The sequence below is a fragment of the Mytilus trossulus genome, chromosome 2 (genome assembly GCF_036588685.1).
Source record: "Mytilus trossulus isolate FHL-02 chromosome 2, PNRI_Mtr1.1.1.hap1, whole genome shotgun sequence".
NCBI lineage: Eukaryota > Metazoa > Mollusca > Bivalvia > Mytilida > Mytilidae > Mytilus > Mytilus trossulus.
In genome coordinates this window covers 81626484-81639538 of record NC_086374.1, presented here as the reverse complement: position 1 = coordinate 81639538, position 13055 = coordinate 81626484, and the positions used below count along the sequence as shown (strand labels likewise).

Below are 13055 nucleotides of genomic sequence, written 5' to 3'. Positions count from 1 at the left end.
GCGCTCGCAAACAAGTTTTACACACATAATGCATGCGTATGGTCCATTTCAGAAGTTAAGTAGTTGACGTTGTTGACTGTTTGTTGTTTATTGTTTTGTCTTTTAAATCAAACCGCCTATGTTGACGGCCGTATCATGACATTTATATTCATGTCAATTGTTCTCTGTTATATAATTTTCCTACTGGCAATCATTCCTTAACAACTCCTTATTTGTAGATCAAATTTTGAGTATCGTCAGTCTACCGGTAATTGGATATTATTGACGGGAAAATCAAAATATAACAAAATTAAGAGTATAACACAAAATTATACCAATTTCTTATTCAAGCGCTGTTTTTTCACTATGATGTTTTTAAAACTAATATATCTTAATTAATAAGGCATTCAAAATACCACGAAAACATATCTATAGCCAGTAAGCAAAACTATTTTTATTAGTTGTTTAGTATAAAACATGCAACATAAATAATATATAAAAAAGACATCAATTAATATTAGAAACTTTTTTTTTTTTTATTGAAATCTATTTAACAATATTTTATTTAATAATCATAATATTTTGTCCCAATCAGTAGCCTCTACTTCAATGGGTGTCGTTGATTTGTTTCTGTCATATTCATGTTTCGTTAAATGGGTTCATAAATTAGGCCGTTAGCTTTCTCTTTTTGTGTTTTTTTCGATTTTCGTCTGGGGGACTTTTATTACCAACTACACGGGAAGAGTCTTATTTCATTTTTGAGGGTATGATGGATGTCTTTAATTGCTTACATGAATTTCATCGGAATTGTGGTGGATATGAATCTCATTGCCAATAAAAGTAATCTCTTTTTTTTAAAACTGAGGAAAACACATCAACTTTAAAAGGAAATAAAACGGAAGAAAATAAACACTTAACTGCTACAAATTCAAACACCAACATACTATGCATCGGATGGATACGACCTCGAATACATGAATGCGTTTTTTTCATAAAGACTTGGGGGATAGTTACGATAATGATATATAATAATTTAATAAGTACAGTTTACGTATCATTATTGGTCTTCGACGTAACTAAACACATACATCATGTTGTGAATAGATATATGTATAAAATTGAGAAAGGAAATGGGGAATGTGCCAAAGCGACAACAACCCGTCCATAGAGCAGACAACAGCCGAAAGCCACCAAAGGGTCATCAATGCAGCGAGAAACTACAACACCTATAAGTGTCCTTCAGCTGGCCCCTTAAAACATATGTATACTAGTACATGTACAGTGAAAATGTATGCCATTTTTTCATGATTCGGTTATATGGTTCTTACTGTTAGTATCTTCGATCTCTTTTTTTAAACTCATTTACAATTTTATAAACTGTGAACGATTCAGAGTTAAACATAATAAAGAGTGCATTTTTTCTCTTACAGAAACTTTACAAACGGTATGTCTTTTAATTAGCATGTATTGTTTACATGCTGTTTTATATACGTTTACTCACTTCTCCTAATTTATTATCTCATAAGATCAGTGAATTACTGATGAAAAACTTGAATAATCTTGTAAAATAGCTGGCTTCTATTTTAACCTACAATGCTAATAATATACGCTAGTAAAAATGGTATACCAATTATGAATTATGGCTACTAGTATGAATATGTTTTACACGGAACACAAAGTAAAAGGTTGTAGTGTACAAAAAAGGGACGAAAAACACCGCAGAGACAGACATACTCATAAATCGAAACGTAACATTGATTATTTGAGAATCGTTTATTACATCATTGGATGCTCCGAAAAAGGTTAATGAAACGAATGTTGTACAAAATCTTCACTATTTCATACTGGTTATTTTAATTTCTTAACATCGTTATTCAAATTCAAGAAACAAATACAAGTAGTTCTTTATTCATTTGTATGATTGCATATTCATATCATAATGTTTCTTTATAAAACACGAACATTACTTTTACTCAGCTTATTCTAAAATAATCTTAAGTTCATACTGCATTAAGGCACACACATTGATATCTCAGACAGAATCTAGGAGACAACGATAAACACTTCATAGCATTGTTTCGTTTTCTTCACAAGGTGTTCTGTGGATTGGTGGTGAATGATTTGACTCACTATAATTAAGAAAAAAATGAGTTTATGGTAAACATAAGTTGAATCGTATAAAAAATATGTTTCTTGTCATGAATAACAGTCAGTGGTCAATTGTTACTTTTGATTTTGTTTTCAAAAAAATATATTATTTCCGTAAATGACAGGTATATATTGAGATTGTTGTTATTTTCAGATAGCCTCGATTACATTTCATGTTTTGGTTAAGCGATACACTATATTAACGATTTAAAACATCTCAGCTATTCAATTCATTACTGAAGATTATAGCGTATAACGCATGTTGACACTGGAATATATTACTGAAGATTATAGCGTATAACGCATGTTGACACTGGAATTCATTACTGAAGATTATAGCGTATAACGCATGTTGACACTGGAATTCATTACTGAAGATTATAGCGTATAACGCATGTTGACACTGGAATTCATTACTGAATATTATAGCGTATAACGCATGTTGACACTGGCAGGTGATAGATAATAGCGTATAACGCATGTTGACACTGGCAGGTGATAGATTATAGCGTATAACGCATGTTGACACTGCAGGTGATAGATTATAGCGTATAACGCATGTTGACACTGGCAGGTGATAGATGATAGCGTATAACGCATGTTGACACTGGCAGGTGATAGATTATAGCGTATAACGCATGTTGACACTGGAAGGTGATAGATTATAGCGTATAACGCATGTTGACACTGGCAGGTGATAGATTATAGCGTATAACGCATGTTGACACTGGAATTCATTACTGAAGATTATAGCGTATAACGCATGTTGAAACTGGAATTCATTACTGAAGATTATAGCGTATAACGCATGTTGACACTGGAATTCATTACTGAAGATTATAGCGTATAACGCATGTTGACACTGGAATTCATTACTGAAGATTATAGCGTATAACGCATGTTGACACTGGCAGGTGATAGATTATAGCGTATAACGCATGTTGACACTGGCAGGTGATAGATTATAGCGTATAACGCATGTTGACACTGGCAGGTGATAGATTATAGCGTATAACGCATGTTGACACTGGCAGGTGATAGATTATAGCGTATAACGCATGTTGACACTGGCAGGTGATATATTATAGCGTATAACGCATGTTGACACTGGAATTCATTACTAAAGATTATAGCGTATAACGCATGTTGAAACTGGAATTCATTACTAAAGATTATGGCGTATAACGCATGTTGACACTGGAATTCATTACTAAAGATTATGGCGTATAACGCATGTTGACACTGGCAGGTGATAGATTATAGCATATAACGCATGTTGACACTGGCAGGAAATCTACATATGAGCTCATCAATATGAAATATATTTACTGACAGTTTTATGTAATTATTCAAACAAACAAAATTTATCGTGTTTACTTTTATATTTTTATGATTAAATCGGATGCTCTCTATTTCATTTGAGAGGGTTTATTTATGAAGATAGGTGTAAAATATACTTCGAAAAGTTGTAAAAATTTAAGAAATTTTCAGAATAAGGTTAATTGATATATATCTGACAGTGTGAATAGCTTCCTGTACTGTATCAGGTAGCTTGGTTTTTCCAGTTTCCGGCAAAAATATGGCAAGTAAGCCGGCTAAAGTTCCAACTGAACCAAATATTATCAGTGGTAACGCTTGGCCAAAACCTTGTGTCTACCAATACACCCTAGAAATAAATAATTCGAAACCATTGAAAAGTCGATCAAAATTTATATGATATTCTGTTCAAATTATTGACGCGCGTATAACTTTTTGTCTAATTCCAAATCTGATTTTGTTAAAAATATCATCTTTTACCTTTTGGTCGTATATTTTAATAATTCCAAAACAAAATATTTCATTCTAAGCAAACTAACAAAAAACAATTCAATAGAGGCCTATATGTGATATATTTAATGACCAAATAAAAGAATATATCTTTAAATAACGTTCCATCACTGAACCGATTTCGTTGCAATAAAGAACGAAGTTGAAGGGCATTTGGGACCCTTCATTACGAAAGAAGTAACGTTCAAATAGAACTCAAACGGGTTTAAATTCTAATAATCAATTTCAATATTTTAAGTGCTGAGGGACATTCAAAACTCATAGGTTGAGATAATTTGACAACGCCATGACAAAAAACACGAAAGACAAAGAGAAGACAATACATCATATACAAAACTAAATATTAAACAACACAATCCCTACCCAAATTTTTCGGCGATCTCAAGTGCTCAAGAAAGTTAAGCAGATTCGAAAGTGTAAGATGAGTATAAGTATCAACTTTACTAAATACTATTTCTAGGCATATTATTTTTTATTTATATGGATCTTGTCTGTACACCAGCTTTGATTATTTGTAATATCTTCAATTTTTCACTTATTCTTACTCCATTTGTATAAGCTTTAAGATTATAATTATTTTTTTTAAACCGGTTTTTTTTCTAAAGTGAATATTGATCAATATTTTCGAAGGGTTAGATCTATTTCTCAGTGGTGTCCTGCCATGGCTTTGTTTGAATTTGTTTGTTAGCTTTTTGGTCATGAATGTTTGTCTCTAATATTTAATTAACTGTGCATTTGTATTCAGATATCGCAGATCAAATTTATTCGATCATTGTATAATCAGACATTTTTTGATTGAGTTAAGTCTGCCAATTGATATTTTATCGTGTGTTTTTCTATGTTGTGATGTAATGCTATTGTTTCAGAAAAAGGGAGAAGGTTTGGATCCATTAAAACGTTTAATTCCGCTGCAAATGTTTGCACCTGTCCTCAGTCAGGAATCTGATGTACAGTAGTTGTTGTTTGTTTATGTAATATGTACGTGTTTCTCATTTCTCGTTTTGTTTATATAGATTAGACCGTTGCTTTTCCCGTTTGAATGGTTTTACATTAGTAATTTTGGGCCCTTTATAGCTTGTTGTTCGGTGTGAGCCAAGGCTCCGTGTTGAAGACCGTACTTTAACCTATAATGGTTTACTTTTTAAATTTTTATTTGGATGGAGAGTTGCCTCATTGGCACTCACACCACATCTTCCTATATCTATATAAATAAATACTAAAAAACTATATATAGCCGATAGCCCAGTAATACTGGTGGACCCCATATGTAATTAATATAAATGTAATGGATATACACAATAGAAATGAAGCATAAGTATCAATGCACTATAAATAAACTTTCATAAAGAATTCTTTAGGAAAACTAGTAAACTGTGTTAAAAAATATGGGCTCTGTCATCAACGATCCCGCCGGCCAGGAAAAACCAACAAAAACGAGTTACCTCGGTTCAAACTCCATTTAAACTGCATTCAAAAGACTACATTTTAAATAAAGTGGAAAATTTTGGAAACCTGTGTCCAAACCCAAATGCTCGGAAGACTGTATATAACAGAATAAATTTAACTATATGGAATAAGTAATAAATCAAGTTACTTTTTAGTAAAATATAAAAATACAAATAGAATAACAAATCAATTGAACAGGAAATTTATGTCACTGTTGTCCAGTCTGATGCTTGGCTAAAAGTGATCAACAAAGGAAAATATTTCCGCTAAATATCAGTATCACGTGATACATGTATCAAATTTGATCACATTTAAACTAGTCAAAGGGGAATAACTCAAATTAATAAATACACCCAAAAAAAACCACGTCTATCAATACTTGACCGCCGTTAGATATTCTTTCACGATCATTTCTCTCGATAAACCGAATGACACCCGTGCTTTATATAAGTTCTTAAAAGCTGGCCAGAATTGTACACACCAGAGCATTTAAGATGCAATTTTCCAAATAATTAATGTTTTCCAAAGAGAATAACTCTATTAAAAATAATTGATAGTCGTCGGATGTTCGTGCTTGTTCATGGCATAGCTGATATAAACCTATGATAACGTTGTTCAAAAAGTTTAGTAAAAGGTCAAACACGTAAGTGCTCTAACAAGAAGGAGGAATGCCCGGTATTTTGTTTACGCGCATCTAAAAAATTCATCATAGTTACAAGGATGTAATTTTGTATTTGCGACAGACGCGAGTTTCGTCTACACACGACTGATCAGTGACGCTCGAATAAAATATATAATGATAAAATGACCAATAATAGTAAGAAGTTAAAAAGCATTTAGCGGGGGACAATAATAAACGTAGTGTACAGCAAAAGAGGTACAAAATAGTAGGCTTCAAAGAGCTTGAATTGCACACATGGTAATAAGTATGCCATTTTGATATTTCTGTGTTTCCTTTATTTCAATCAGTTATACTTAGAGATGATAAGATTTCAGAAATTCTTGTAATGTATTTCCTGAGAAAATGTGACGAAAATGTTCAACCCTGATGTCAAGTGTAAAATGATGCAAGTGCTCGGTAAACGGGAAGTTTTAGAGTGATGAATCTGAAAACGCATCACACGGTATAACGGACTTACTTTGACGATGTTTGATGTTATATTTGATAATCTCATAGGATTTTGTCCAATGCTTGGTTCGTTTCTGTGTGTGTTACATTTTAATGTTGGGTCGTTTTTCTTCTTTTATATTTAATGCGTTTCCCTTAGTTTTAGTTCGTTACCCTGATTATGTTTTTTGTCCATGGATTTATGAGTTTTGAACAGCGGTATACTACTGTTGCCTTTATTTGACTTTCAAACAGCGATATACTAATGTTGCCTTTAATAATATAAACCCTGAAACCAAATTTCAGAAATCCTTGTAAGGTAGTTCCTGAGAAAAATGTGACGAAAACTTTCAGCTTGGATGTCACGTGTAAAAGGATGTAAGTGTTCAGTAAACAGAAATGCGTTGGATGATGAATCTACAAACGGACCAAACGTTATAGCTGACTTATATAAATCCTGAAACCAAATATAAGAAATCCTTGTTATATAGTTCCGAAGAAAGATGCGACGAACGGACAGGCTGACGGATGGATGGAATGACGGATTGATGGATGGATGAACGGATGGACGGACACACAGATGTAAAACAATATACCCCCACTTTTTTAAGCTGGTGTGTTTAAAGTCAGTAAATGGCTATATATATTTAAGTATTGTAAAACAAGTTCGATCATGCTGATTTTGCTAAACAATTCAATTTTCCCAATTTCTCCTATTCAAGTTTCAGCAAAACAAACCCTCAAAAAACGAATGAAATGCGTCTTTTGTGTTTAAAACTTGCTGTGATGGTTAAATTGAGGAGTCTGCAATGTTTATTTATTTGTAAATCGTATTTTGCGTAACACTTCTGAGGTTGTTTTTTTTATACAATATCTCTTTATTGATTATAATAGTGTATGTAATAACACCAGTAAATGTCGTCTGTTTAGAGCAATTAGGCCTAAAAAGAGATATTGGACATGTGTGCATAATGATTAAACCTGGGTTATCTTACTGTTCCAAAAAATTGTTTTTTGTTTTTAAATATTTACCAAACACTTGTACTAAAAAAAGATAAACATTCAGGGGCAATAACTCAAAAACGTGTGGTTTGATTTTCTGAAAAGTTGTAATGATAGAACTTGACCTGGGGATATCTTTACCTGATGTCAGATCTGATGTTCCTGATTTCGATTTGACATATATTTAGGTATATAATAAAACAAAGCGGCAGTATTTGCAGACGGATTAAGTCTCCATATGCAAGGTTTAAGCTTGATACTATTAGGGACATTTTGATAAAGTTTGGCAACATTTACCCCAGTATATTCATAAAAGAAGATTATTTTACGATCGGCGAAGAAGTTCATCAACCATTCTCCTTTGGTTTGATTGAAGGAGGGATCTTTTCATAATGTCCAACAATATTTTGGTCACCTTCTTAAGTAATTATACCAAATTCCACTCACATTTATGAATAAAGTCTATTGTTGCTGGTTGACAATCAGACCCAAGGGGTTTCGACAGATCAGTAGTCAGTACTTCTGTGTTACTTAATTCACCACGACTCTTTTTAATATTCTTCGTTTGTAATTTTGGAAATTGTAAAGAAACTAATCTTGGGACATAAAAGCTGACTAAGAAAGCAATATTTCTAGTTTTCTTATAAAATTCAAAATGATAAAATAACTCGTAATGTACTCTATTTAAATATTGGGCTGCATAAGAAAATGTCTGTACCAAGTCAGGAATATGACGGTTGTTATCCATTCGTTTGATATGTTTGAGATTTTGATTTTGCCATTTGATTACGGACTTTCCAATTTGAATTTTCCTCGGAGTTCAGTTTTTTTGGTGATTTTACTTTTTGGCCAATATAGTTCACCGTTTGATTTTTCAGGTTTTGTGGACTTCTTCCCTTTTGCATTTAATTTGCAGATCGGTGTTTTTGTCAATACGGTTTGTGTATACAATTCTTATATTACATGTATTATTTTTTTGTATATATGCGGTATCTTGTATCGATCGATTTTACTAACATTGCATATTTCTTTAATTTTGAAAGGGTTTTCGTTTGCAGTGTCAATTTGCTGTCTCGTTTTCATGTTACGTGTATAATTCTTTTATAAAGGTAACACATAATTGAAATGATGATCTGGAAAAAATAAGAGTTCAGACATCTTTAATAAAGAATATCTGCAAAATGAGTCAATCCTTTTAATATGGCATCCACCAATCGTATCGTCAATTTATTTTCACTGATTGTCAAATCTTCAAAAATTCCTAAAATTCAAAAATGAAAATTCAAAATCAAATTTTTAAATTAAATATTTAGCTTTGTAATTTGGCAAATGCATGCATTGTATTTAGTTAAATGAATTAAGAATATAATTATGAATCAGACAACCAAAATATTAGACTTTACATCGCTAGTAGTTAATTAATGACAACAATAGTATACAGCTGTTCAACATTCATAAAACGAATCAGAGAAAACAAATCCTGGTTACAAACTATCATTGGTTGTCTTATTGTCTTGTCTTTTAATCCTGCCTTGTTATTGTTCTATTTGTATAGCATTTAGCACTATATTTCATTGTCTTTCAAAGTATGTACAGTGTTCGAGATAACGTGGTGTGTTGTTGCTTTTGGTTTTGTATGCTAGTGTGTCACATACAGGCACACTATATCTTCAAATTCGAACTATGCCATAATAGGTGAAAACGTCAAATACATTTGCAAAAACTATGTCCAACAGAACTACAAGGATTGTCTCCATTAGATAAGTATTTGTATTAAACAGGCTTACCATTGACTTAAGCCAACTGCTTGCAATACTCTTCACATTCCTCTTTCTCGTAGAATCTGTTTCTATTACCCAAGGCTCCTTTGTAGAGGAACGTTTCACACGAGCCCGTCTGTGCGTTATAGTGGTAGAATGAGGCACTGTAAGGACCAACTCCTGGATCTGCTGGGAGCTTACAGTCTGTAAATACAAATACATGTTATGTAAATTTTAAAGTACTCTTGAATATTGGTAGAACTACTATATACGTGATCGTCAGAGAACGATTCATTTATGTATATAACTCGATAAATGCCAATAGACGTATTTAAAACAGGAAAACTATATCACAGTTTTACCTAAGCTGTATTTGGCAAACTTTTTAGGAATTTCAGTCCTCCTTGCTTTTCAACTTCGTACTTTATTTAACTTTTCTAACTTTTTTAGATTCGAGCGTCATTGGTGAGTCTTTTGTAGAAAAAACGCGCGTCTGGCGTAAACACAAAATTTAATCCTGGTATCTACAAAGATATCAACCACGAAGTAAGTGTTTTAATATTGACATATCTATCAAAACTGTTTAAATTTTGTTTGTAAACTTGCAAGCAGTTCATACATAATGTGATTGTATCAAATTCTTTGTTACTTAGAGAATAGTTGACATTAAGCGGATTTGACTGTTTTTGTTAAGAACCTGAGTGTCCTCCTCAATTGTTATCCCTAAATACTAAATAGTTTGTATGTTTGTCTTTTAAATGTTTGGTGTTTATATCGTTTTTCATTGTTAGGTATTCCTGACTTAATCCAGAATCGGCGCTATTTAGTGCAAGACAAATGATATAAAGAAAAATTGGCTAATGTAGTGTTTACTTATTTGGGTGATTTTGTTGTTCCATTCATGTCTCTTTCGTGTGTGTGTGTGTGTTTTACGTCTCTCGTCTGTTAGGTTCGTACAAACTTTGTGAAGCCAGAGACAAACAAATTTATGATATGCTATTTGTCTTACCATCTTCTGGTATTTTACAAAGATCCTCACAACTATCACGGTCATGGAACCGATTATTGTTTCCATAGCAACCAGTGTACACAAACGGTTCACATTCATTTGTTGTTTGGTTGTAGAAGTACTGGTCGAATTTAAATGGACAGTCTCCGATTGACCTTGGTTGATCACATACTAGCAAAATGAAAAAAAAATTAGGGTATTTGAACAGAAATGTACATTTGGTAAAGAGCTATCAAACGATGTTATTTGACTTATTATTCAGGTGCATAATGTGTCAATCTAAATTATAGAAGCCAGATAATTGAAAGGTCTGTAAATGGACAGTGAAAACATGTTGTGTGTTTTTTGCAATCAAGTCTTTCTCGTGCTTCAATAAAAATTCCACAAGTATGTGCCTTCAAGCTTTGTATTTATAATTATTCAACTTGATAAATAATGTGCATCTCATTTATGCAAATTTTTTACAGATGGGAAACACCTGCTGGCTATGCTTTGAGCAAGATCATGTTATATCAATAAAACTAAATTCAGGTATTTTGATGATAATTTAGAATATATGTGACAAAGAAAATTATAAAAGGAAATGGGACCATTTTCCAAAGCGCCTTTCTACCGGCATTAACCGACACCATATTATTAGGTTATGTAGTCGTTAACATGTTTAACCACTGTGACACCACATTCTGTATGTATGTGCCTTTCTCAAGTCAGCCTGACAGGAGTCTGTAATTTAACGGTTGTCTATAGCAAGCCGTTTTACTTCTTATTTCAAGATATCTCATATAATATATAACAGTCTAGTATCTTGTTTAATATGTAAGATATCTTGCCATAGTTGTCGTGTTACATACTATATTTTTTGTTCATTGTATTGTTTTGTACTTTTTTTTGTCAGTGAATGTTAAAACTAAAGTTCTGCAGTTTTAGGTACTGATTTTCATGTTATGCTTTAATGTCCTATGTAATTACATATAATGTCTTAATTAAGCATTTAGTTATTGATTAATTTAAGTAAAAAATGACACCAAAAACACTTTTTTGTCAGTGAATGATAAGATTGAAGTTCTGCAGTTTTTAAGGTACTAAGTTATTTCACACATATAACGTCTTAATAAAGCATACCTTCTGGTGATTGATCTTCCACGTGACAAGCTGCCTCGCATTCCCGATAATCATAGAACCTATTGGCATTTCCAAGACAACCACCATAGTTAAACTTCTCACAGGTTTTAGTATCAGAATTATAATAGAACATTACAGAGTTAACATCACATGGGCCTGCATCCAAAGACAAATTGCACACTGGAAATAGCACAATATAATCAGTTTACCCATAATAACAATATCAAAGTAGAACATAGTGCCCTATATTTAAAGCGAAACTAACATCAATGTGTCTCTGTGTTATATGATGATAGGGACGCCGGGTTTTTTGTTTGTTTATTTTGTGGTGTTTTTTAAATGTAAAATTCATACATTCCCGTCAATAAAGAAAAAAATCAGACATGTAATAAAACAGACATGCGTGTCATATATTTTTGCATAACATTCTACATTCAGATTATTTTTGTTGGTTAAATAAATCGTTGAAACACACTATCTGTGAGAAAAGTATGCTTTATTTTCCATCAAATATTAATGAACTATTCTTTAATTCTTTAAATATAAAAATAATGAGATGTGGAATAATTGTCAATGAGACAACGCAATCATAGGTTTGAGTTTAGTACTTCATGCCTTATATATAATGTACTGTAGTACGCCGCTAGATTAAAACTGACGTGGAAAGGTAACACATGCCCACCGAATAAGCTCTTTTAATGAGAGCCCAGGTGGTCATGTGGTCTAGCGGGACGGCTGCAGTGCAGGCGATTTGGTGTCACGATATCACAGTAGCATGGGTTCGAATCCCGGCGAGGGAAGAACCAAAAATTTGCGAAAGCAAATTTACAGATCTAACATTGTTGGGTTGATGTTTAGACGAGTTGTATATACATTATGTACACAGCCATGTATCACCATCATTGATGGCGATCCGATGGATACATCTGTTGTAGGGTTGTCACTGACTCAGACGTACTTATGTATATATATATATATATATGTGTATCTACTGAAATCTAGATTAAACCCAGTCCCAACTATAATGATACATAAACCATGTTTTCCCAGATTGAAATATAAATCAGTACACATCCAACAGATTTCCGAAGACAACCGAAAGCTATCTTGCTAATTCAAGCTAATTACTAATTACTAATGTACCGTCGCGTACTGTAAGGTCTATACTGTATACTTTGTTATAACTTAAAGAAGACTAACAGACGCTACGCGCGATGTTCGAACATGTAAGAGTAACACAACGTCGTAAATATTTCGTAACGTTCTAACCAAAACTTCGACTGAAACGTTGTTTTTAAGCCAGTGCGACATTATTGTAAGACTCCGCAAAATCGACGGTGCTTTTTAACTACTTATTAAAGATTAATGTATTTAAGATTTTTGAAAAATTAAGAAAAATATTTTTTTTTAAAATCATAAAATTCTACCATTATAAGAGCTCTGATCAGCGAACAATTGACGTAAATGTGAGTTGAGTTCGTTTTACGTCAAAAAATGGCGGTGCGACAACCTAGTCAGCCTATGAAAAATCGCTCATAATTTACCATATATGTCATTTTTGGGATATTTGTCTTTAAATTAATAAAATTAAGCAAATTAACATTGATGTAGTAAAAACAAATACTAACTTTTTTTCATTTTAGATACATGTTTT

General features: G+C 32.5%; 1 protein-coding gene across 1 annotated transcript; it reads right to left on the bottom strand.

Annotated features, from left to right (window-relative positions):
• Positions 1-8658: 8658 nt before the first annotated feature.
• Positions 8659-11650, bottom strand: LOC134705445 (carboxypeptidase inhibitor SmCI-like). Its single transcript, XM_063564173.1, has 4 exons — positions 11402-11650; positions 10280-10450; positions 9298-9474; positions 8659-8771 (listed from the first exon to the last, which is right to left on the bottom strand). Exons 1-3 carry the CDS (start codon positions 11532-11534, stop codon positions 9305-9307), a joined length of 474 nt encoding a protein of 157 aa, XP_063420243.1. The 5' UTR covers positions 11535-11650; the 3' UTR covers positions 8659-8771; positions 9298-9304.
• Between the last annotated feature and the right edge of the window lie 1405 nt (positions 11651-13055).